This window comes from Bos mutus, chromosome 2 (assembly GCF_027580195.1).
Source record: "Bos mutus isolate GX-2022 chromosome 2, NWIPB_WYAK_1.1, whole genome shotgun sequence".
In the NCBI taxonomy this organism is placed as follows: domain Eukaryota; kingdom Metazoa; phylum Chordata; class Mammalia; order Artiodactyla; family Bovidae; genus Bos; species Bos mutus.
Window position 1 is genome coordinate 29239259 of NC_091618.1, and position 27163 is coordinate 29266421.

The 27163-nt window shown below is 46.7% G+C and overlaps 1 protein-coding gene across 1 annotated transcript; it reads right to left on the bottom strand.

Annotated features, from left to right (window-relative positions):
* Positions 1–81: 81 nt before the first annotated feature.
* STK36 (serine/threonine kinase 36) lies at positions 82–27138 on the bottom strand. The gene is given in 28 exon segments (XM_005889662.3): positions 82–733; positions 2124–2870; positions 3408–3555; positions 3746–3893; positions 4152–4326; positions 4764–4838; positions 6032–6142; positions 6327–6349; positions 6352–6389; positions 6634–6722; positions 6810–6908; positions 7266–7370; positions 8216–8343; positions 8809–8959; positions 10436–10541; positions 11017–11114; positions 11941–12120; positions 17031–17174; positions 18959–19058; positions 19565–19752; positions 19919–20088; positions 20352–20445; positions 23389–23638; positions 23878–24008; positions 25091–25168; positions 25281–25421; positions 26350–26512; positions 26938–27138. Coding segments are annotated over 27 exon segments (3945 nt in total). The 5' UTR covers positions 26434–26512; positions 26938–27138; the 3' UTR covers positions 82–589.
* Positions 27139–27163: the final 25 nt, after the last annotated feature.

Genomic DNA, 27163 nt, shown 5'->3' on the forward strand with positions numbered 1-27163 from the left:
GAAACCTGCGCATCCCCCAAAAAAGATCCTGTGTGCCACAACCAAGACCCGACACAACCAAATAAATAAATTAAAAATAAATAAATATTAAACATAAATTAAAAAACAAATAAATATGTTGAATTGAAACGAAATAATCTGGATAGGAAGAAATTATGGTGGTCTCTAGAAAATATGTTATTTTTGCCAAAATATAAATATAGACAATGGGCAATGAAAATAAGGTCTAAATAAAAGAACCTGCTGGGAAAATTTCAGGAGCTCCAGAAAGGAAGAAAACCTCTCAGGCAGAAGATGTCCTGGAAGCATGCCCCTGGGGTTTAAAGGCACATTATTGGAGAAAAGACTCTTTGATGTAGAGAAGAAACACATCTCCTCTGGCACCAACAATCATGAAGTTTACTGGTTAAAATCATCCTGAATCTGGGGGAAAGGAGGAGCTTTATACATAAATCTCTTCTAGGTTCTCGTTCTCAAATCAGCAGATTGGCGGCTTATCTGTTTCAGTCTCTTTAGTAGGTGGCTTGTTGAGTAGAAGGAAGTGTTGGCAACAGCAGGGCAACAAAGGTTGGACCCCAGGAAGCTGGGGTCATGTGCTGTGTGTTGGCCTCAGGAGGTGGATGAGTTTCCTGCAGTGTTTGGCAGAGGCAGGCCTGGGACTGCTGTGTGGCAGTAACTGATTCGCCAGAGAGAGCAAGGCTAATTTCTCACTGGCGCCCAGGGACACCAGCACCTGTGGGACAGAGAGAGATGACAAAACACGACATGCAGAGTACTCTCGTTTGGCCAAGCAATTCCCAGTCTAGAAAAGAAAGCAAAAGAATATGAGCTCTCGGGGACTCAGATTATGTGGGAAAAGAAAGATTTTGGAGACAGGAACCACTAGGACCAGACTACTTCCGTTCTCTTTGGTCACAGACCATGAAACCAAGGCACCAAAGGACCCATGAACTTGTCCCCAGGAAGAGATAATAAATGCAGCAGCCAGAAGGTGAGACTCCCTACCGTGGATCTAGACCAGTGTGAATTACCACCAAAAATCCCTTTTATTATTTCCCCACACAGACTACAGAAAATTCTGTAGTGTATATCATCACCATCCTATCAAAACTTCTCTTCTGCAAGAACTGCCCAATGCCACCACATGGAGCTATTATAATTTGGGGGTTTAGCTTTATCATGGGCTTCCCTGGTGGTTCAGACAGTAAAGAATCTGCCTACAATGTGGAAGACCTGGGTTCAATCTCTGGGTTGGGAAAATCCCCTGGAGAAGGGCATGGCAACCCACTCCAGTATTCTTGCCTGGAGAATCTACATGGATAGAGGAGCCTGGAGGGTCTCATGAGTCGGACACGACTGAGCGACTAAGCACTCACAGCACACAACTTTATCCTAGGTAGATGTGTGCTTTTCAATTGGGCTGTTTATATACTGAAAATTGAGCAAAAAAAACAACAACAGAATAAAGCAGTGCTTAAGAGCATGGGCTCTAGGGACATGGGCTCCTGGTTAAGAGTTCAAGCTTCTACTTCAGGAGCCACGAGTTCAATCAGGAAGGGAACTAAGATCTGGTATCCCAAATGGCATGACCAAAAAGAACATGGGCTCTGGACTCAGACTCTCGAGTTCAAAAGTCCAATCCCACATGTTAGCTGTGTGACTGGGACAAGTGATTAAATTCTTTGTGCCTCAGTTTCATTGCCTGCCAAGTGAGAAGCATAGCTTAAACCAGATAATGCAGCTAAAATGCTAAGCATGGTACTTTTCATATGGTAAGCGCTAGAAAAGGTAGCATCTTCATGGCCCTCAGAAAAAAATGACTCTCTGCCTCAGCACCTCTAGTCTTCCCTCCCCCTCTCCTGCACAGCCTCCAGAAGAGAGTAACACTGCTCCTTGACAACCCAGGCATTTCCAAGCCCAGTGGAGCCCTCTTCAGGCCCCTTCCCATCTCCAGGTGGGAGATATTAGGTGAAAAACTCATGTCCAAGTCATGCCCCCTGAGTTTCCTGCTCCCAGAGAAGGAGGCAGCTTGGGTTTCCAGATGTCCCAATTCCTTAGACTATCTCAGAAAAAATGTTGAAAACAGCCCTGTCATGATGATTCACACGTCCCCTGGGATGTACCTGATGGATGCAGGGCTCCTGTCGGAGGCTGCGGAGAGCAACGAGGGCGGCTTCCTTCACATTTGGCTGGGGGTCTCCACACGCCATCTCCAGGAGCCGCTGGGGCACTTGGCACTGTAGCAGCTCCTCCCCCAGACCCTCAGGCCCCAGGTTGCCCAGAGCTGATACGGCATTGCGCCGGATACCAGCCTGAGGATCTTCAAGCAACTGGGTCATACCAGGTACTGCGGCTGCCAGGGCAGGTCCCAGGGGACCAGCTTGGTAGGCTGCGTTGCCTACAGCGAAGCTGGCTCCACGGCGCACAGCAGGGTCCTTGTCTCCGAGCCCCAGCAGCAGAAGGTTGAGCAGTCCTGCCTGGCTCTGCAGGGCCCCACGCAGGGCCATGCTGTGTTGGAGCAAGTGTCCCAGGAGCCCGTAAGTACGGGCTCGCACAGAAGTCTCTGGGTGGCTCAGGAGGCTGCGCAGGGGCCGATAGGATTCATCGGAGCCAGCCAGGAGTTCATGGATAAAAGACAAATGGCTAGGAGACAGTAACCGGGCAGTGTGGGCCAGGAGGGAGAGAAGGTCAGATGTCAGCAGAGGCTGGTCACCCAGGAGGGCAGTGGACAGGAATGAGACAGTGGTTCTAGGGGAGGCAACCACTGTGTTCACAAACTGGTTGAGAAAAGCGGGATCCGAGAGAGCCAGGCGTGTGAGGAGACTGATGGGCAGCTCGACTTGTGTCAGTGGGAGATGGTGGCAGCAGACCTGAAGAAGGGGGAGGGGTGCGGGCAAAACAGTTCAGGGAGAGGGAGAATGCACTGCTGAGAAATAACAAGGAGCCCAAAACCTGGGAGAGAAGCCAAGTTCTGCAGAGAACACCACAGGGGGCCGGAAGACCTGACCACAGCACCTCGTGCGAGACAGACACAACCTGGCGCCTGGGAGAACGTGTCCTTCCCAAGGCCAGGCCGCGGTCTGCAAGGCCTTGGTCTCTCTGCCTTCAGAGACTCACTCACTGTTTAGTGCCAACAATCGCCAGAGAAGCGATTCCTGGCTTAGGAGCAGCGTCTTCAGGGCCCAGACCAGGATGAGAGAATCAAGAGAATCCAGACAAGGGACTGATGGAGAGAGGAGTCACCAGCCCAAGCTCCCACCACAGGCCTCTGTTCAGGCTTGCATGCTTCCTCCACTCCAGTCTCAGATGCTATATGCCTCCAGGGACCTGGGAGAGCCCTACAGCTGTCAAGAAGTGAATGTGACACAAGGTTGACCACCTTCCTGCCTGGGTGGCTTCCCTGGTACCTGCAGTAGGTGGGCGGTGACTTCTGAGTCTGTGAGGTCAGCCAAGACACCTTCAAGGAGGTCAGCATCCACATCCAGGGCAAAAGGGAAGCAGAGGAGCTGGCAGACAGAGAGCACCACGACGGGGAGAAACTCAGACCCTTGTGGCCTAAGGAGGGCAGCGTGGAAGGATGGACTCGGTCTGGCTCACCCAGCCTTCCATATTCCTCCCCCAACCCTCCTTCCCCAACCTCAGTAATCACATTTCTTGCCTCACAGATCAAGCTGTCAGCTCTTTCTCTCCTGCCTGCCCCCCGTCCATCCCATCCATAATAGCAGAATTGAAATTTTCAACTCACACCTGGCCCAGGTGATGCAGGAAGCTGGGCGAAAGCAGATGCTTCAGGGTGGACATGAGGATACTTCCACGCTGAGACAGGTGACTCAGGCATAACTGGGGCTCCTGGGTAAAGGTGGCCATGGCCAAGCTCAACAGGGCTGCCATGCCTGGAAACACCAACAGTAGAGACCCAGTGGAGCAGGCAAGAGGCCTAGATGCATCCCCATGGTTCTCAAGGGCACCACCTGTTCCCTGATCCCTTCCCCATCCTACAGCAGCTCCCGCACAGACTCTGCCATTCCCTCCCAAGACAGCAGCACTAGTAGCCCTCTCCATGGGCCAACCCAGTTCCAGGCTGTTTCCTCTTGAAGACGGATCAGTACACTGGCCCGACAAAAGGAGCCACGCTGTCGGAAGTGAGATACCTTGGGGTGAGATCAGCGTCCAGTCTGGCTCTGGGCTTTGTGGGCTGGACAGCGACACCTCCTCTTCCTGTGTAGATGCCTCCTCGGGGAGCCTCAGAGCCATGAAGAAGCGGTGCCACAGGACGGTCCACATTTCTGAGCTGGCCATGTCCCTTATCGGATTACCCTTCCCCTGCTAAAGCCAAAATTGAGAAGGGGAGAAGGGGGAGGTCCAAGTCAGGAGTCAAAAATGCCTTTTTTTCACTCTTCTTCATGATCTATGAGGAAGGGGAGTCCCAGAAACAATTCTTCCTGTTTTTCCACCTAAGATTTCCCTGTTGTCTCAGTTTCCTCTCTTATCACATCTTAACCTCCCTGACCTCTCAACCCATGTGTACGCTTACTGGAAACCAGGCAATTACAGCTTTCTTTCCACTGAATCCTAAGGGATGCAGCTGAATGGTTCCCCTTAAAGGGTCTGTACTGGTGCAGATGGGCCCAATCTAAGGCCATCACTGGTACTCTGAGAGGGGAGGTGACTGTGTGGTTTTTTCCTTCCTCTTGGCCAGCGGCCCCCCAAAGCGCCCAGTTTCTCTCTCCTTAGTTCCCACGCATCCTGGGATGCAGCTGTACCTGGGTAAGGAGCTGCAGCAGAAGGATGAGGAGGCCATCATAGAATCCACAGCCACCAGGTGGAGTCAGCCGGACCTGGTAGAGAGAGTCAGGAAGACAGCAGATCCCTGAGAGGGGCGAGCTGACCGCACAGACCTGCACAGCCCACTCCAAATCAGGCAGAAGGAGCTCTTCTTCGGCCCAGAGTAGTGGGGAGAGTTCTTCTGGACTTAGGAGTCTTGGATGGATGGATGGATGCACAGCGTGCTCAATTGTGTCCGACTCTTTGTGACCCCATAGACTGCAGTCTGCCAGACTCCTCTGTCCATAGAATTTTCCAGGCAAGAATACTGGAGTGGGTTGCCATTTCCTCCTCCAGGGGATCTTCCTGACCCAGGGATCAAACCCACATCTCCTGCAGCTCCTGCAATGGCAGGCAGATTCTTTATCACTGTGTGTCTTGGTTCCTGCCTATTCATTCAACAACTATCTCTGTCCTAAAGACACGCAGTTTGGTAGGGTAACCAGCCACACAAACAACTACAGTTTAGGAAGACACTTACTGAATAAGAGGCTGTGAGGTAGGGGCTGTGGAGAGGGAGGAGGGATAGCTGAGATGCTAACTTTGCCCTTAGAGGTAGGAAACGGATGGGATTCAAAGGCAGACAAGGAAGGAAGAAGGCACAGCTTATATAAAAGACAGGTCATGAAAGGCCACAGTGAATTTTTGAAATGTGAACTCTTTGGTAGAGGAGGATTAGAGAGCCCAGGGGTAACGGATGAGCTCTGTGTGGCCTGCTAGCAAATGTGGACATTAACCCAGAAACTCCGTGGGAAGCTACTGAGGACCTACACAAGCTCCATCCATATAGGTAAGACTAGTGCCTGGTACTCAGCACATATTTATGTGTGAAATAATGACTGGTTGAGCAATAGGCAGGTTTTCCTTTAAGAAAGCTCACTTTGGCATCAGGGAAGAACACTAGAGAGTAGAGATCCTTCAGGAGGCAAGGGCCAGAGCCTGAGAGAGAGAGCAAGAGGGAGGGAAGGAAGGAGAAAGACGATGCCTCTTCCTCCCCCTTCAGAGGTCCTGTGTGTTAACAATAAATCTAAAGCCCTGACAGTTGGGGCTCAGAGGGACCTATATTATCCGAGGGCAGAAGGACAGGACAGGAAAGACTCCTGGATTCCCTCCAGGCTTACTGGAACTTCAGACTTTTCTCCCTGAACACAGACCTTATCTGACTCAGAGAAAGCACATCTCTGCATTCAGCGCTGGGAGGACTCACCTCCGCAGGGGCAGACAGGGCATGTGTGGCTGCAGCGATCCACTCCCCAGGCTGCAGGTCAAAAGTCACCCCTTGCTGACCAAGCTGCCCCAACAGACAGGCCGCCGCACTCTGTGGAGAGTCAGATGAGGAGGAGGAATGTCCCAATCTGAATGGTACTCAGGACAGGTGGAGAGGGTGTCTGTCTCCAGAAGAATGCCTCACAAACAGCTGCACATTAGGAAACAACTCTCCCGCTCCCAGAAGGTGGGATGATAGGGTGAAAAGGCGAGGAAGATGAACGCTGAGAACTCACCACAAGAGAGACGACGTGCGAATCGTAAAGACGGTAGCAATCTCACTGCCTAGCTTCTCCATTCTGGAATAAGGAGATACATCAGGGATGCAGCTGTGTGAAAGGAGGCTGCTGAGTGACCTGCCCTCTCCCTTGGATGGCACTTTCCACCAAAGCTGCATGTCCACCTCCAGGGCACAGAGTTCATGGGAATCTAGGTCTCTTCTTTGCAGAGAAACCTTCACTCTGTCCTAGTCCCTCCCAAGGACAGGCTGTATGGTGTCACTCCCCATAATCCATGTCACGGTGACCCTACTTTATGACTCACCCACAAGGCAGATCTTGGAGGCGAAGGACAAGAAGGGAGAGGAGGTAGAGAGTCACTTCAGTAGACTCTTCCCTATCTACTACCTTTACCTATAAAGGAAACCCAAGGCATCAGAGTGTCCTCTGATTGAGATGGTGGGACCCCCTAAGAGATGCCCACTTGTGCCACTGGCCTACCTTGCCCTGGGCCAAGTTCAACAGTGACTCCAAGGCCAGGGGTTCTTGCCCAAGAAGATGGCATAAGCGTTCACTAACATGGCAGCAGGAGTAGAGAACCTAAGGGGTGTGGGAAGCAGTTGGTCAGGGAGGCAGGTCCTAGACTAGAAGGCTCAGCTGAAAGCAGGCTAGCCTCTTGACAGATCTAGGGGTGTCAGAGAAATTCAGGGCATGTCCACCTCTTGCTGAGAGACTGAGATGCAGACATGTCTCAGTTCTAGTGAGGACTGGCTGACAGCTGGGCTATCTCAGCTGAACTGATTTAAAAGCAGAAAGGGGTCCTCCTCTATGGGAGGGCAACAGGGGGGGGATGTCTCTCATCTCTCTCTGTTTCTCTCAGTGTCTCTTTCTCTCTCTTTCTCATTCCTGGAAGTGAAAAAGAAATCTGAGGGGCCAAGAGTTCTGGGCAGGCAGTACCTTGAGAAGGGGTAGGCACAAGATGGGATGCTGCAGGGCAGAGATGAGGGATGACCTCAGGTGGTTGCTGTCTTTGGTGAGCTGATCAGCCAGATGCTGAGCGATCTGTAGAGACATACCTGAAGACTCAATCCCATTCCCTTTATTCCAATCCTATTCCTCTCGTATCTCCAACTAATCAGGACTCTCAACCCCTTGCTTGCCACTCTTCCCCAGATTCACCAGGAACCTCAGACCTCATTCTATCCCCAGTCTTCATGCTCAGTGGAAAAGCAAAAGACAAGGCCTAGGTAAGTCCCACTGCAGGCAGGTACAGAGGAAAGTGTTGCTGGCCAAAGGGAGTGGGAAATCTGAACCCTGAACCCTTGAGCAAGCATCACTGGTGGCTTCGGATCAGCCACCCCACCACATGGGCAGTTTGTCATGGAGCTCTTCAATCAGCTGGCCAAGGGCCCTGGGATTCTGGCTACATCATGTTCAACAAGTAGCCCAAACCTAGTCGTTAGCATCTGCTTCTGGAAGTACTAAGTAAAGGCAGACAGAGAAGCTTGTTTTTCTGCTTTTCTGAGACACTGGGGCCAACCTCCCCAACTCTGGCAACAGCGACAACAAGAACAAATAACTGTAGTTCAGGACTTCCCAGGTGATCCAGTAGTCAAGAATCTGCCTGCCAGTGCAAGGGACATGGGTTTGATCCCTGGCTCAGGACGATCCCACATGCAGCAGGGCAACTAATCCCATGCACCACAATCACTGAACCTCCGCTCTAGAGCCTCTACTCTGCAACGAGAGAGGCTACCATAATGAGAAGCCCACTCGCTGCAACTAGAGAGTAGCCCCTACTCTCTGAAACTAGAGAAAGCTTGAATGCAGCAACCAAGACCCAGCGCAGCCATAAATAAATAAATAAAATTTAAAATAAAAATTGAAAAAAAGTTTGTAGCTTAGACCTGCTCCTTGGCTTCCCAGCAGCCTGGCAGCCCCACGGGAGCCGTGCACATGGCCGCCAGCACTGAAGAAATGGCTCCAGGCAGATCCTCACTCTGCTCCCGAAGCGGCTGGCTCACCTGGGGGGCTCCTGTGCAAAAGGCAAAGAATGCAGAAAGGCATGGGTTGTTTCAAATTCTCCCTTCTTTCTCTCAGTTCATAGTTACTTGCTGCTGCTGCTAAGTCGCTTCAGTCGTGTCTGACTCTGTGCAAGCCCATAGATGGCAGCCCACCAGGCTCCCCCATCCCTGGGATTGTCCAGGCAAGAACACTGGAGTGGGTTGCCATTTCCTTCTACAATGCATGAAAATGAAAGTGAAGTCGCTCAGTCGTGTCCGACTCTTTGCGATCCCATGGCCTGCAGCCTACCGGGCTCCTCTGTCCCTGGGATTTTCCAGGCAAGAGTACTGGAGTGGGGTGCCATCGCCTTCTCCATCATAGTTACTTAACACTCGCTAAATACCAGACATTATTCTAGGCAACCGGCAGGAAAAAGAGCAGTGCTGGTCCTGCTGACAAGTCAGTCAAGAGAACCTCCCCTCCCCATTCCCGTTACCTGGGGGGCTATGGAAAGGGAGCTGTGGAGCTGTCAAGCCATAAAGGAGGCCGTCCAACACAGCCCGATGTGTAGTCAGCAGGCTGGAGTAGAAGGCTTTGGAGACGGTCCAGCTATTCCCGTCCATGGCTTCACACAGAACAGTAAAGCACTAGGGGAGACAGGCAGGGTTCACATTAGCACATCAGAAACCAGACTGGAATCAGGGTAAGGAGCAAGCATTCCCGGAGAACCTGAGAAAGGAGGAGGAAAACCCAGGGGGACCAGTTGTTGAATTCTAAGTATTCCTCACAGAGAAAGTGCAGAGTAATTGCCTTCATGTTTGGGAACAGGATTTTTAGGTGTCAATCCTATTTTGATCAGCTGCTTCCTAAATGATATTTCTTGAAGTAATATCGTGGACCCCGAATATAAGAATTCCTGGGGATTCGTGGGTCCTTCCCAACCCAGTCTTCAAAATTTATTCCAAACTCCCCATGCTACTCACTGCACAGTGACATATGAAAAGTGCTGACCAATAATGTGAGTCACTACTGGCCAAAATTTAGGTTAGACATTAACAGCTTCCTGACCAGAAAGGATGAGTGATGTTAAGACAGGCTCCCAGACTAGAAGAGATTGAATGGACTGCTAGCTGGAGGTAGGACTGCAGCCCACATCTGTGCTCCCAGTTGCCAGTCTGAAACTAATCAGACAATTGTTTCCTTCCTTGCACACGTTCCTCTCTTAACTGTCTCTTCTGAGACCAGTCAGAACTCAGCTATTTTCTCTTTCAATCCTCCCTTCCTGTCCCTCACATGCAGAGTTGACCCATCTAGGTTGCTAGTCTGTAGGACAAACAAGGTTGGGAATACTAGCTGATCTGTAAGTCTATTCAAGAAGACATTACTTCTATTTGTGGTTCCCTAAAATAGGTCACACTGCATACTGCTTCTGCACCTTAATATACATTACTGTTTCTGCCTGGAATGTCCTCCCTGCTTCCTTGTCTCATCCACCTGGCAAACTTCTGGGCGTCCTTCAAATCCTAGCAGAGATGATTTCCTTCTTCAAGATTTCTTCTATGATCCTACATACTTCCCCGATGATCCACTGGTTAGGACTCCACACTTCCCCTATAGGGGGGTCCCGACTTGATCCCTGGCTAGGGAACTAAGATCCTGCATGCTGTGTGGTGCAGCCAAAAACAAAAAAAAAAAGACTTTTCCTATGACGCTCCAGGTAGTGTGAGTCTTCCTCAGTGGTGCTTCTGTGTTTTATATGAAGTTCTAGTGTTTTTAATTTACTTTATTACTTTTATACATTTTATTTTAATATTTATTTGGCTGTACCATCTTGATTGCAGCATGTGGGATCTAGTTCCCTGGAGTCTTAGCCACTGGAACACAAGGGAAGTCCTTCTACTGTACTTTTCACACTGTTGTCCTTTATCACATTTATCCTACTAGACTAGCCCTGACCCTTGAAGATACAGACTTTCTCTAACTCAGATGGTATACAGCACATAGTTGGCAGGCAACAGACATTGGTTGTATTACTTGATCTAACTCTATACAGTCATGAGAAACAGAATGGGAGGAATATGGGGAAAAACAGAGATAGAAATCTGGAAGGGAGAGCAGATTACCATAAGGATGTCCCTCCGCAAAGCCTGCTCGAAGTCATCTGGTTGGGCCAGCAGTTTCCCCAACAGGTCCAGAAAGAGGCTGGCGGCCTCCTGAAATACCTGTAGGCTGGGAAAAAATGAGTCCTGGTTTCTTCTCATCTCTCTACTAAATGCCCACATGTGGTGAATGGGTCAGTTCACGGCGGGTAGGAAAATCTCTGCAAAGGAACACATCAGAACGCTCTCCCTCTCTCTCCTCACACATACACACAGGGTCTCACATACACACCTCCAGGCCTCTTCTCTGCCATTTTCTCTAGCTTATTCCCACCCTGAGCCTTCCATTCGGTGTATGGTGACTACCGCTGACCCTTAGAACTTGAAATTCTGTGGGCAAATTTGGAGGTGACTCAAGGTCCTTAAAAGGACTTGCTGAAAAAAAAAGAACTTGCTGTACTCTGAGAGGTCACTCAGCTGACCCTTAAACCTGTCACAAATCATGGCTTCTCCTTACTTAGGCTCTTCATAATGGGGAGGGGAAGAAATGGGGGTAGAAACTGAAGCCAAACTGGCCAGCAGCGCAAGACTGCCTCTCATCCCACCTGTCACCTGTCTGGCTCCTCTCCAGATTGAAGGTGCAGGCAAAGTAGGCCTGAATCACAGCCACCAGGTCCTGTACGAAGGCCCCATACCAACATTGCTGCCAGGGAAGAGGACAGAGAGTTAGCGAAACTCAGGGGACAGAAACAAAGACCAAGGGAAAAATTGGTCAGAGATCCAATTAGGCTGACCAAACAGAAAGGGACAGAGTGAAGAGAACCTTTAGACAGAGAGAGGAGATCTCAAGGTCACAAGTGGTGGCCAACAGGCTATGAACAGCCCAAAATGTGTCCTGTTTGGTCTGGACAGCATTTTGGAGTATAGCAGATTATATTTTTCAAAATAGCACAAATTCTCTTCTAAATGCCTTAAAAACACTCAAGACTAACACTCATCAGCAGAGTCCACTTCCAGCCACCTGAGCCTTAGCCCAGTAAACACTTCTGCATTCCAGCCTCTCGGTTCAGCTGTGACAGGACACAGCATGGGCACACGGATGTTGAGTCTCAACCTGAGCTCTTCCGCTGGTCGTCTCCATGACCATTTACAGGGTAGTGCCCGTGGGTGAGTTAATCTATGAATATTGAGAAATTACACAGAAAAATCTGGATTTCTAGCTTCTCTCAGAAAACTGGAAGATGTGGCACCATAAGCCCATTTTCCCACCGAGCAACAGTGAGCTGGATGAGCCTGGGCACGGGACCTCAGTTCTTCATATTCCTGCTATTCATATAGTCACACATGGTCTACTCCCCTGATAACGTTATCTGCCTGGCCTTGGAAGGCGTGAGAATTTGCAACTCATAATCTACTAAGTAGATAGGAAGAAGAGAAAGAAAAGGCAGAGGGGCCGATAGAGATGGCAGTTTGAAGAAAAGAAATCCAAAGAGAAGAAATGCCGGTCAGTCCTGAGAGGCAGCACTTACCTGCTGGATACTGTTGCTCTCCTGGCTGTGTTTGAGGAGACTAAGCAGCAGCCCGGGGAGCCCAGCCTCACGGCAGAAGGAATACAAGGGAACAGAGTCACTGCAGCTGGACAGGAGACTGCTCAGTACCCGGAGTGCAGGAAGGATGCGGGGAGCACCCTCCAGGGCGCCTTTTAGGATCTGGGTGACACGAGGGAAAGAGACAGTAATCCATGTTGTGAGAGATAAAAGAGAGTCACAGATACCAAGTGTCCCCAAGAAGCTGACAAAGAAGACCCAGTGTTCTTACTCCTTTTTTTGGAAATCTAAAACCCAGAGAAGGAGAACAGAGAAACAGGGAAAGTGCACCAGGAAAGGGAACTATAGGTGGCCAGGGTCCCTGACTTAGAGGTGACTAAGGGGAAGCGGGATCTCCCCCTCAGTCAGTGACAGACCTAGTGACCATTCCTATCTGCTCCCTTCCTTCTCCAGCCCTTCACCTTAGAATAAAATGAAATGAAACCACACACACATTTCTGAAAATTAAAAACAATGGGCACAAAACAGTGCTGTTCAACTCCAGATAGACAAAACAGTATTATTCAGCTCTGCCTCTGGGGTTAACAAATTGCGACCTGCAGGCCAGATCCAGCCTACTACTTATTTTCATACAGCTTATAAGCTAAGGACAGTACTATATTTAAATGGTTATTTTTTAAAAGGTTATTTTTCAAAAGAAGACCAACATTTACATCAAGTACTTTACAATATGCCACTCACCGTTCTAAATCTGCTCATTTATTTACTCAAATCTTTACAATAACCTCAGTTACTGTGGAGTAAATACAATTACCAACTTTATAGAGAAGCAGACCGAAGCTTCCAGACAGGTTAAGTAAACAGTCAATAATTACATACAGGGGGCTTCCCTGGTGGCTCAGTGGTAAAGAATCCTCCTGCCAATGCAGGAGACGTGGGTTTGATCCCTGGTCCTGGAAGATCCCACATCCCAGGAGGAGCAACTATGTCCACGCGCCACAACGACTGAGCCCTTGCTCTAGAGCCCAGGAGCCGCAAGTACTGAAGCCCATGCACCCTAGAGCCTGTGCTCCACAACAAGAGAAGCCACCTCGATGAGAAGCCCTTGTCCACTCACCACAACTAGAGAAAGCCTGGCAGCCAGAGACCCGGCACAGCCATAAATAAATAAACACACACAGTAGTTCAGCTGGAATTCCAACTCAGAAAGTCTTACCCTGGAGGCAGAGTTGTTAACCTCCTTTCCCACTGAAAAATTATCTGACACAAGGAGGCCGTGTAGGGGCCAAATGAGAGGTGCAGGGTGCCAAGACAATGCAATGGTAAAAGGAGAGTCTTTTCAGCCAGTGGTGCTGGGATGATTATATATCCACATGCAAAAAGATGAATTTAGATCCCTACCTCAAAATACACATAAAAATCAACTCAAAGTGAGTCAGAGACCTAAACGCCAGAGCTAAAATTCTGGAAAGATTTTTTTTTAATATAGGAGAAAATCTTTAAGACTTTGGGTTTAAAAAAAGATTTCTTAATATAATATCAGAAGCAAAATCCACAAAGGGAAAAAATGGTAACTGGACTTCAAAATCCAAAACCTTTGTGCTTTAACAGACATTCTTCTAAGAATAAAGGGACAGATTAAGGCTGGGAGAAAAAATTTGCAAATCGCATATCTGATAAAGGTCTTATATCCAGAATATATAAAGAACTCTTACAACTCAATAAGAAGACAACTTTAAAATAAGCAAAGCAAATGATTAGATATTTCACCAAAGAAGATCTACAAATGGCTGGTAAGCACACGAAAAGATGCTCACATTAGTCATTAGCAAAATGCAAATTAAAATAGCAATGAGATACTATTTTACACTCACTAGGATGACTATATTCAAAAAGACAGATAATAATACATGTTGGCTGACTTTATTTTGGGGGGTTCCAAAATCACTGCAGATGGTGATTGCAGCCATGAAATTAAAAGACGCTTACTCCTTGGAAGGAAAGTTATGACCAACCTAGACAGCATATTAAAAAGCAGAGACATTACTTTGCCAACAAAGGTCTGTCTAGTCAAGGCTATGGTTTTTCCAGTAGTCATATATAGATGTGAGAATTGGACTATAAAGAAAGCTGAGCACCGAAGAATTGATGCTTTTGAACTGTGGTGTTGGAAAAGACTCTTGAGTCCCTTGGACTGCAAGGAGATCGAACCAGTCCATCCTAAAGGAAATCAGTCCTGGGTATTCATTGGAAGGACTGATGTTGAAGCTGAAACTCTAATATTTTGGCCACCTGATGTGAAGAGCTGACTCATTTGAAAAGATAGAAGTTGGGAGGGATGGGATATTGGGAAAGATTGAAGGCAGGAGAAGAAGGGGACGACAGAGGATGAGATGGTTAGATGGCATCACCAACTCAATGGACATGAGTCTGGGTAAACTCCAGGATTTGGTGATGGACAGGGAGGCCTGGTGTGCTGTGGTTCATGAGGTCACAAAGAGTTGGACATGACTGAGCTACTGAACTAAACTGAACTGAACTGAATACGTGTTGGCAAAGATGTAGAGAAATGAGGACCCTTATACATTGCTGGGAATGCAAAATGGTATAGCCACTTTGGAAAACAGATTAGCAGTTTCTTAAACATAAATTTACTATCTGACTCAGCAATTCCACTCCTATGCATAGGGCCAAGAGAAATGAAAAAAATCATTTCATTTCAAAACTAAATGTTCAGTTGTTCAATAGTGTCCAACTCTTTGCGATCCCATAGACTGCAGCACACCAGACTTTCCTGTCCATCACCAGCTCCCAGATCTTACTCAAACTCATGACCATTGAGTCAATTGTTATCCAACCATCTCATCCTCTGTTGTCCCCTTTTCCTCCTGCCTTCTATCTTTCCCAGCATCAGGGTCTTTTCCAATGAGTCAGGTCTTCGCATCAGGTGGCCAAAGTACAGTAGCTTCAGCTTCAGCATCAGTCCTTCCAATAAATATTCAGGACGGATTTCCTTTAGGATGGACTGGTTGGATCTCCTTGCTGTCCAAGGGACTCTCAAGAGTATTCTCTGAGACCACAGTTCAAAAACACCAGTTCTTTGGCACTCAGCTTTCCTTATGGTCCAACTCTCACATCCATACATGATGACTGAAAAAATCATATCTTTGACTAGACGGACCTTTGTTGGCAAAGTAATGTCTCTGCTTTTTAATATGCTATCTAGGTTGGTCACAGCTTTTTTCCAAGGAGCAAGAGTCTTTTAATTTCATGGCTGTAGTCACCATCTACAGTGATTTTGGAGCCCAAGAAAATTAAGTCTGTCACTGTTTCCATTGTTTCCCCTTCCACATGCCATGAAGTGATGGGATCAGATGCCATGATCTTAGTTTTCTGTATGTTGAGTTTTAAGCCAACTTTTTCACTCTCCTCTTTCACTTTCATCAAGAGGCTCTTCAATTCCTCTTTGCTATCTGCCATAAGGGTGGTGTCATATACATATCTGAGGTTATTGATATTTCTTCCAGCAATCTTGGTTCTAGCTTGTGCTTCATCCAGCCTGCCATTTCACATGATGTTCTCTGCACAGAAGTTAAATAAACAGAGTGACAACAGACAGCCTTGACATACTCCTTTCTCAATTTGGAACCAGTCTGTTGTTCCATGTCCAGTTCTAACTGTTGCTTCCTGACCTGCATACAAATTTCTCAAGAGGCAGGTCAGGTGGTCTGGTATTTCTATCTCTTGAAGAATTTTCCACAGTTTGTTGTGATCCATACAGTCAAAAGCTTTGGCATAGTCAATAAAGCAGAAGTAGATGTTTTTCTGGAACTCTCTTACTTTTTCTATGATCCAATGGATGTTGGCAATTTGATCTCTGGTTACTTTACCTTTTCTAAATTCAGCTTGAACATCCGGAAGTTCTCGGTTCACATACTGTTGAAGCCTGGCTTGGAGAATTTTGAGCATTACTTTGTTAGCCTGTGAGATGAGTGCAATTGTGTGGTAGTTTGAATATTGCCTTTCTTTGGGATGGGAATGAAAACTGACCTTTTCCAGAAATGAAACGGAAAACATATGTTCACACAAAGATTTCCTCATGGATGTTCAAAGTAGCATTGCTTATAAAAGCCAAAAAGTGGAAATAACCCAAATTTCCATCAATTGGTGGAACAAATAAACAAAATGTGATATATACATACAATAGAATACTAATTAGCAATAAAAAGGAACTAAGTACTGAAACAGGCTACAACATGAATGAAACCTCAAAAAACATGCTAAGAGAAAGAAGCCAAAGACTATCCATTGTATGATCACATTTACGTGAAATGTTCAGAAAAGGCAAATCTATGAGACAGAAAGCAATCTCCTTGTAAGTGCTATGAGTAGGAATGATGATTAACTGTAAATAGCTAGGAATTACCTTTTTAGGGTAATGAAAATATTCTAAAGCTGAATTATGGTGATCATTAGTATATCTGTATTAGAAAATAAAATAAATTGTTACATCTGTATTTTTAATTTTGTCAAAAATTTTGTAGAAACGTGTTTTCTCTCATTAGAGAAGTAGTTATGGGACTACCCTGGCAGTTCAATGGTTAAGACTTTACTTTCCAGTGTAGGGAGTGTGAGTTCAATCTCTGGTCAGGGAGCTACGCTCCCACATGCCTCTGGCCAAAAAACCAGAATATAAAACAGCAGAAGCGATACTATAACAAATTCGATAAAGACTTTAAAAATGGTCCACATCTAAAAAATCTTTAAAAAAAAAGAAGCAATTAAATGATATCCTCCATTTTTTTCCCTCTTGGCAGTCAACGCCCAAAAAGGTTACAGCTGAAAGCTTGCTTATCCTTGCTCTGAAGAATACTTTTTCCCTTTAGAAAGAGAAACCCAAGGTCTGCTCTTTCTGTATTACTAAAAGAAATTACCAAACCTCCCTGAATTAAACAGACAGTAGTGAAAGAACATTGGAAAGGGACTTTCTCCTTATGCTAATAAATGTTTTTTAACACCTCATCTGTGAAAACAGTCTCCAGTCCCATCCATGGTATCCTTCTGCCAGTTACCTGCTCTCCAGCCTCATGCAGCTGACTCTGGATGCATTGGCAAAAGTCAGGATTGCACAGCAGGGTGAGAGGGGCCTTCAGCTGGATGGGCACAGGCTCGGTAGTCTCTAGCAGGTATTGCCACTCATCATCGCTGTCTTGCTCCTGAGGTATCGGAGAGAGAAAGAGGTCAGGAGGCATGTGTTAGGTTTGAGGCAATAGCTCCCACCCTGGGGAATCATGAAAGTAAAATGAAAGTGTTAGTTGCTCAGTCATGATGGACTCTTTGCAACCCCATGGATTGTAGCCCCCCAGGCTCCTCTGTCCATGGGATTCTCCAGGCAAGAATACTGGCGTGGGTTCCCATTCCCTTCTCCAGAGGATCTTCCCAAACCAGGGATCGAAGCCAGGTCTGCCGCATTGCAGGCAGATTCTTTACCTGGGAAGCCCAGGGAATCATGAAGTAACTGCAAAAAGCCAGTGACTCCTTTGGCACAGCTGTATTTTTTTCAGCCACCAATTTAAAAAGATGCAACTGGCAGTATGTGAGAGGTCTTGAAAAGTCTCTTGGAGAACACTAGCATGTGTACATAAAGAGATACCTAGGAAAATGTCCACTGCATGGTTTATAATAACAACATCATAAAGCTAGTCAGTAAGGGAATAATAAATCATGGCACATCCATGTTAGGAAACACTAAGAAGTTATTAAAAAGACTAGGATTTCCCTGGTGGTCCAGTGGTTAAGAATCCGCCTGCCAGAGCAGGGGACACAGGTTGGATCCCACATGCCGTGTGGCAACTAAGCCTACACGCCACAACTACTGAAGCCCAGGTGTCCTAGATCCTGTGCACCACCACAAGAGAAGCCAGCACACTATGAGAAGACTGCTCCCTGCAACTAGAGAGTAGCCCTCTCTTGCCGAAACTAGAGAAAGCCTGCATGCAACAACAAAGACCCAGCCCAGCCAAAAATAAACAAACAAGCAAATCTTAAAAAAAAAAAAAGATCGTAGTACTGACAGTGCATCACTCATGTACCGTTTTTACCGAAAATGCATGACTTGAGTCTAACCATATGGAAGTATCAATCTGAGGAACATTCTACAAAATAACTGACCCGGGCACCTAAAAACTGTCAATCATGAAAAACAAGGAAAGAAGTATAACAACTAAATGCAATGAATGACACTGGACTGGATTGTGGACTGGGGGGAAAATGTGTTTTTGCTATAAACATTACTGGAGCAATTGGGAAAATCAAAATATAGATTGTAGATTAAGGAACAGAACCATAGCAATGTCAGATTTCTGACTTCTATAAATTGTACTGAGGTAGTGCAAGTGCATCACCTAGCTCTTAGCAAATATGCACTAAGGTCTTTGGCAATGAAGGGGCATATCTGAAACTCACCCTAAAATGAATTTTAACAACTGGTGAATCTGAGTAAAAGGGTATATAGGAATTCTTGGTGCTGTTTTCACAATTATTCTTTAAATTTGAAACCTTTTCAAAATAAAAAGTTAAAACCCTAAAAAAACAAAAGATTAAAGTTGACGTAGAAAAATCTTAACAACAGATTATACGGTAATAGATGCATGAGGCAAAACAATACCTACAGTCTGGACTCAGTAATGTAAAAACAGCCAAACGATATATTCTATGTAGCTACATACATACGTATAAAACCACAGAAAGTCTGGAAGCAGACAGATACCTCGGGACTGAGATAAGGCTAAGGGGGACTTTCCTTTTTACTAATGTACTCCGATTTTTTATAATTAAATGTTCACATACTATGCAATTAAAATCTATGAATAAGAAGGAAGCAATTTTTAACACGAGGGGACTCATCCTTAGATGGTTGGGAATCACTGTTACAGAAAACCGCTACCAAGACCTAACACCCATGGCAGGGACAAAGCCAAGAGGAACCTCTAGGGCTCACCTCATTTTCCAGATCCACTGCATCAAGGCTCTGCTGGCCCTTCACCTCTGGCCTCAGCTCTGGGAACACTTGCTCACAGTCCTGAGTGATCCAGTTTTCCCTGCCAGAGGAAGCAGGGAGTAGGATGAGTTCCAGACCTGTGAGGCTTAGGGTTAACTTGTCCCTCCCTCTAGGTCCAGTGTAGGAATGGAAAGCCATAGAGGACTGGCTAGAGGAGATCTTCTAGGATCTGGCCAGGACAGCATATGTTCACTACACACATATCCTTGACTGCCTCCCACTGTGAATCTTATTTTCAAATCTACCTTGGTGGTTTTCCCCTGTAGCTCTCAACTCAAATAATCTTTCCGTGTGTCTGGAGATGATTTTTTTTTCTTTTTGGTTAATGTACAACTAAGATATAGAGAAAAGAAAGTTACCATGTTTCCTGATGAAATCAGCAAAGCATCTGGAATCAGAATTCAAGAACCCAAAACTTAGTCTTCCAGAGCCCTGTCCACATTTAGGCAGTGATGAGTGACAAGAACCATGCTGCATTTGCTTTGACTGGAGCCAAAGCTCTGCAAATCATGTTATCCTATAGATCCTGCGCTCTACCCTCCTCACCGAGGTGCAGGGGGCGCCTCTCCAGCACCCCACTCAGCCCAGCTGCTCTTCATTTCTGATGCTACAACCCCAGTTAAGAGGCCTGGTTCCTGAGGAGTGTCCTTGAGTTTGGGCAGAGGGGCTGTGCCAGGAGCCACCTTGCTGGTCCTATCCTCTTGCTCAAGGGGAGGTTCTGTGTTCTGGTGTTTCTGCAGGAAATGGGCAGGAGACACTGAGTCAGAACTATCTGGTTGCCATAAGACACTATGAATTTCATTCGAAGCCCTTTCCCAAATCTAGAAAGTCACCCTCCTGCTCTAGCTTCCCCAGTCACTAGTCTGGCTAGGTCACACATACCCCTCTGCCCCCACTCACCTTCTGCTTGGCCTCCTCAGCCATGCGTTTACAGGCTTGCCGCAATATGTGAGATCGATTGCCCTTGGGGGCCAGCCGATGAGCCTGTTGGTCCTTTAGGACCTGAAGTTCTGGGGGTAAGCGACTGGTGAATGGGGTACCAAAATCTGGGCCTGCTGGCTCGGTTAGTACTGCAGAAAGAGAAGAGGGAACACATGATCATGCTGGAGCTATGCCACTGTTTCCACCTGGCCAGAGACAATGGCAGCATCTTCAGGCTTCTGTGCAAAGAGGCCCTTCAGACAAAGTGACAAAGAGGGAAGGGGGTTACAAGGGAAGTGCAAGGGTCATGCAAAAGGCTAAAAAGAAAATTCAAGCTGGAGGGGTAAAGAATATACATTGGATCCAGATGTTGGGGCCAGGGCCGAGAGCGCTGGGAACCCTAAGGACTCACTGGTGACTCGACCAGCAATAAAGGGGTGATGTAAGAGGTCTGGCCAGGACAGACGCTGCCGGGGGTCCTTGGTGAGCAGTCCCTGAAGGAAGTTCTGTGGAAAGAAAGGATACCTCATCAGTCTGCACTTCCCCATGGGCTCTCAAACTCATCAGAACTGGTCAACCAAGACTTTTTTTTAAAAAAATACTTATTTATTTATTTGGCTGTGTTGGATCTTAGTTGCAACACTTGGGAGCTGTTGTTGCAGAGCACAGACTCTCTAGCTATGGCACATGGGCTTAGTTGCTCCATGCCATGTGGGATCTTGGTTCCCCGACCAAGGATCCAACCCACGTCCCCTACATTGCAAAGCAGTTTCTTAACCAATGGACCACCAGGGAAGTCCCCAGAGTGCATTCTTCCAGCAGACATGTCTTAAAAGCTGAGCACACGCACATTTATTTACTGTGTGCTCACCATGCAGGGATCAAACCCATGCCCCCTATAGTGGAAGCCCGAGTCTTAACCACTGGACCACCAAAGAAGTCCCTCCTTTGTTCAGATTCTTTTTGGTCATTATTTGGGCCTCCTTAACTAAATAGGTTTGGGAGAAACTTGTCTCTTTTCATCGTAGCTAAAATAAAGGAAAGTTATAATGAGATTTTACTCTGGGAGAAGGCTGCATTTAGACTTTATTGAAGGCTCAAATCAGGCCCTTGAAATAAAAAGGGTCAACTCTTTTTCCTCCCTCCCTGGCCTACTGAGATTTAACTGCAATGAACAGGCACCATCTCTATACTCTGCTCCTAATAAGTGAGCTAGCTCCACTAGCTCTGGCCATTTGGATATCTGAAGATTGTTCCTTTCAGGAAGAGGACTGATGGCTCTGTTGGCAAATCTAGAAATCATTCGGACATTGCATCTGATAGGCAATTAGGAGAATAGAGACTATGTAAAGGAGAAAAGGAAAGATATAAGCATCTGAATGCAGAGTTCCAAAGAATAGCAAGGAGAGATAAGAAAGCCTTCCTCAGCGATCAGTGCAAAGAAATAGAGGAAAACAACAGAATGGGAAAGACTAGAGATCTCTTCAAAAACATTAGAGATACCAAGGGAAAATTTCATGCAAAGATAGGCTCGATAAAGGACAGAAATGGTATGGACCTAATAGAAGCATTAGATATTAAGAAGAGGTGGCAAGAATACACAGAACTGTACAAAAAAGAGCTTCATGACCCAGATAATCATGATGGTGTGATCACTCACCTAGAGCCAGATATCCTGGAATGTGAAGTCAAGCCTTAGAAAGCATCACTACGAAAAAAGCTAGTGGAGGTGATGGAATTCCAGTTGACCTCTTTCAAATCCTGAAAGATGATGCTGTCAAAGTGCTGCACTCAATATGCCAGCAAATTTGGAAAACTCAGCAGTGGCAACACGACTGGAAAAGGTCAGTTGTCATTCCAATCCCAAAGAAAGGCAATGCCAAAGGATGCTCAAACTACTGCACAATTGCACTCATCTCATACGTTAGTAAAGTAATGCTCAAAATTCTCTAAGCCAGGCTTCAGCAATATGTGAACCGTGAACTTCCTGATGTTCAAGCTGGTTTTAGAAAAGGCAGAGGAACCAGAGATCAAATTGCCAACATCTGCTGGATCATGGAAAAAGCAAGAGAGTTCCAGAAAAACATCTATTTCTGCTTTATTGACTATGCCAAAGCTATTGTGTGGATCACAACAAACTGTGGAAAATTCTGAAAGAGATGGGAATACCAGATCACCTGACCTGCCTCTTGCGAAACCTATATGGAGGTCAGGAAGCAACAGTTAGAACTAGACATGGAACAACAGACTGGTTCCAAACAGGAAAAGGAGTACGTCAAGGCTGTATATTGTCACCCTGCTTATTTAACTTCTATGCGGAGTACATCATGAGAAATGCTGGGCTGGAAGAAGCACAAGCTGGAATCAAGATTGCTGGGAGAAATATCAATAACCTCAGATATGCAGATGACACCACCCTTATGGCAGAAAGTGAAGAGGAACTAAAAAGCCTCTTGATGAAAGTGAAAGAGAAGAGTAAAAAAGTTGGCTTAAAGCTCAACATTCTGAAAACTAAGATCATGGCATCTGGTCCCATCACTTCATGGGAAATAGATGGGGAAACAGTTGAAATAGTGTCAGACTTTACTTTTTGGGCTCCAAAATCACTGCAGATGGTGACTGCAGCTATGAAATTAAAAGATGCTTACTCCTTGGAAGGAAAGTTATGATCAACCTAGATAGCATATTAAAAAGCAGAGACATAACTTTGCCAACAAAGGTCTGTCTAGTCAAGGCTATGGTTTTTCCAGTAGTCATGTATGGATGTGAGAGTTGGACTGTGAAGAAAGCTAAGTGCCGAAGAATTGACGCTTTTGAACTGTGGTGTTGGAGAAGACTCTTGAGAGTCCCTTGGACTACAAGGAGATCCAACCAGTCCATTCTAAAGGAAATCAGTCCTGGGTGTTCACTGGAAGGACTGATTCTAAAGCTGAAACTCCAATACTTTGGCCACCTCATGCAGAGACTTGACTCATTGGAAAAGACTCTGATGCTGGGAGGGATTGGGGGCAGGAAGAGAAGGGGACGACAGAGGATGAGATGGCTGGATGGCATTACCAACTTGATGGACATGAGTTTGAGTGAACTCTGGGAGTTGGTGATGGACAGGGAGACCTGGTGTGCTGCAATTCATGGGGTTGCAAAGAGTCAGACATGACTGAGTGACTGAACTGAACTGAACTGAAAGGAAGCAGTAACTGTTTCTGGGATCTTGAAATTTCTTCTTCATTTTGATATAGGACCATCTGGAAGACTCGCAGGCTTGGCAGACCTTAGGTCACCCTCCCAGAATAAGCCCCTGTAGTACAAAAGCAAGGCAGCTTGCCCCAGCTCCTGCATTAATTCAGTAACTTCAAAGTGCAACCCCAGCTCTGGAAAAAAAACTGTGGAAAAGGGAATAGGACAGAGACAGGTTTCTGATGCAAAAGCAATCTGTCAATATCCATTACCTTGAAGCAAGGACTAATGGTGGGGGGCCAGCGCACAGGGTCCTTGAGAATAAGGCTGACCAGCTGAAAGATGCTCGTGGTATAGAAGGGAGGGGTGCCTACTGCCAGCTCATACAATATGCAGCCCACCGACCAGAGGTCCGCAGTGTGGTCGTAAGGTCGTTCCTCCACCAGCTCTGGGGACATGTAGAGTGGTGTGCCTTTGATGGATGTTAGCACCATTGTGTTAGTGCTCATAGCCCGGGCAAACCTGCAGGAGATGATGGAATGGAAATGGAGAGAAGATATTCAGTCAAAACTAGAGCTGCTCACTGCTAGCTATTACTGTGTGAGATCGCCCCAACCTGAACAGAGAGAATGCCTTCTAAAAGACCCAGCAGGAATCCCATTCTCCAGCCCAGGTTCTAAAAGGAGGCCCAGGGAAGTCAAGCATACAGTACACGGCTCCCTGCAAAACCAGAAGTGGCGACACAAGGTCAGGCTCCTCACCCAAAGTCACAGAGCTTGATACCACCACCCTTGGCAAGAAGGATGTTCTGAGGCTTCATGTCTCGGTGGAGGATACGGTGGGAATGCAGGTAGTACAGGGCTGACACCAACTGGGCAGCAATGGCCTGAACCTACAGGTCAAACAGTCAGGTGGGAGGAAGAAAGGAAAGGTCAAAGGAAGGAGCCCAAGGACTCCACCCTAATAGTTCTGTAGACATGACCTTCTCTTCCCTCCCTTTCTTCCAGAGCATCACACCATATCTTTCTTAGTTCTTGTATTTCATTTGTTTATTCATTTGTTTTCTTGTGCCTCACAGATTCATCATCTATTGATAAGACAACAATAATGATTTTACTTGTCTCATAGGATCATTGTGAGGATTCAAATGAGTTCAAGCATGTAAAGTGATGGAACACTCAGAATGGTGCCTGGAACTTAGTAAGCATTCATATATATTATATGAATTATATATTCATATATATTAACTGTTATTACATAAAACAAAGTCCCTGTTCCCAAGAGCTGTAGCCAAACAAATAAGACAGACAAAATAAACAAGGTGATGACTTACAAATAATGATGGTTGTTTGGAAGGAAGCAGGATGCTGTGACAGGAAGTCCTGATGGGGGCCTACTTGCCAGAGTACACAAAAATCCCTGGAATGAATATGGCTGGAGAATGTGTTCAACCTACTGCTAACTACTGTGTCTTGGTGGTGAATCCTGCCTTAACCACAACTCTTATCCCTTCCTGTCTCTCTGGTACCACCACACCTGGACTTCTTTCCTAAAGGTGCCTAACAACAGGAATATTAGCTCCCTAAAATAATAGCTAACTATTGAATAGTGTGTGTCAGGTACTCTTTCAAACACTTTACATGAATCAACTCATTGATCTTCCCATTAATGCCTTACGAGGTAGACATTATTATTATTTCCATTTTAAAATGAGGAAACTGAGTAAAGAGAGGCTAAACTAATTTGCCAAAGAAGACCCAGCTAGAAAGTGTCAGACCTAATCTCTGTATTCAGAGAACTTGGGTTCCAGTTTTCACATACCTTACTGTCATACCACATTGCCTCCATATACACACAGACTCTTATATTTTACTCAGGAGATTTCAGAATAGAGACTCTCTGCACCCTCAGCTCTCCCTACAGTTCTTAACCTGAGGAGAGGTCAGGGGCGGGAGAAGTTTGAGCCGGGAATACCTGGTCTTCTGGAAGTTTTCCGTCATCTTCGAGGATCTGAAAGAGCTCTCCTTCAGCATAGTCTGTCACCACCACCACCTGCGGGGAATAGGCAGTGCTGCTGATAGCTCCAAATGTATGCATTTTGAGGCTGGGAAATTCCTGGGACCCTTCCTCTTAGAGAGAAGTGACCCCCCAAACCAAAGCACACCTCTTTGTCAGTCTCAAAGCTATCAAGCATATGCACAATGTTGGGGTGCCGCAAACCCCGCATGATTTCAATCTCCCGTTGCAGATTCCTCAGCTCCTTCTCTGAGCGTCCCAGTTTTGGAATGAACTTCAGGGCCACCACCTGTCAGTGGTAAAGTCAAGAGTCAAGGCCTAATTGCACTATTGAAACATTAGCATCAGGGCTCTGGAGCTGGCTTTAGATTGTCTGAGAACAATTCTCCCTGTACTTTGCTAGTCTCCCAATCCACCTTACCCATGGTACCCTCCACAGGTAGCCTCCAACTGACCTTACCCAGGCTTCCCCTGCCTCTTGCCCTAGGAGGAAACTGCCTTTGTCAGTTAGATCCTTTTGGTGGATTCTGGGAGAGGTGTTCTGATCTGGATAAAGAACTCAAAGTTTAAGGGATTTAGGAGAAAGGGAAGGAAGGAAAAATTAAGAGGGTAGAATAGAGCTCAAGTGGTTTATCCCTTCCTATATGGTAAGTGGAAGTGTTAGTTGCTCAGTCATGTCTGACTCTTTGAGACCCCATGGACTGTGGCCCACAAGGCTCCTCTGTCCATGGGATTTCCCAGGCAGGAATACTGGAGTGGGCTGCCATTCCCTTCTCCAGATCTCAAACCAGGGATTGAACCTGGGTCCCCACACTGCAGACAGATTCTTTACAGTCTGAGCCACCCAGGAAGCCCCAGATACTACTACTACTCATAACAATAATTTGTTGTTTGCTAGGTACCAAACATTGTGTCAAGTGATTCAGTGTGACATCACACTTAATCCTCAAACCCCATCACTCAGACACTGTTCTTAATTTCATTCTATAGATGAGAAAACTGAGACAGAAGAAAGGTTGAGTAACTTGTCTATAGTTCTAAAACTACAAAGTGGTGGAGCTATGATCTGAACCCAAGTAAGCCAATTTCAGAACTCATATTCCATAAGTATGAAGGAGTCAGTGTCTTAGGAACACAGGTCACTGCTCTGGTCCCATACTCCACTGGGGTTCAGAGTGTGGAATCCCACCCAAGAGATGTCCCTCCTTGTTCACCACCTGAGCACTGTATTTTCTTCGACCCTTGTACACCCTCCCAAAAGAGCCTTCTCCAATCATCTCCAATACGTGGTACTTTTCCATGACAGAGATTTCAGGATCACTCTGAAGGAAGGAAGTAGAGATGGTCAGCTCCAGGGACAGTTCCACACATCTGGGAGGCCTGGCTCGGGCACGGAAGAAAGGTTAACGTTAGCCGGCTTGCCTTTTCTTTTTTTTTTTCGTAACAATCCAGGTCTCATAAACAAGGTAGAGTGTAGTGGATGAAAAGATGTTATCTTGAAGCAGACCGCCTCCTGTAGTTTTTCCTTTTCTCCTGCTGCCCCCCAACCAAACCTCGTTCCCACCCAACCCCGAGACCCATTCCCCGTCCACCCAGCCTAGCCCGCCCGACCCTAGCCCCCTTCACTCGGCCTCTCCCCTCGGCCCCGCCCCCTTACTCAGCCTCACGCCCCCTCCGACCCCGCCCCCTCCGTCCAGCCTCGCCCACGGACCCCGCCCCTTCCAGCCACCCCAAAGTTCCTGCCACTGCCACCCTCTTCAGCACCCTCACCCCGCGCGCTCAGCGGACAGGAGCCCCTCTCTTACCTCCAGCCTAGGAGCTTCAAGCTCCTCAGGCCGAGGGACGCCGGCCCTGGCCTTCAGCTCCGCCCCTTCTGGCTGCCTTCGTACTTTGCCTGAGTTAGCGTTCTTCTCCACCCCCACTGCCGGTCTCTTTAGACTCACACTGTTACCAATTTTACTCGGTAGAACTGGTCAGAGGTTCGGAGAACAAAGAGGTTCAGGGGTGTGGGCGAGACAGTGGGCCGCCCAT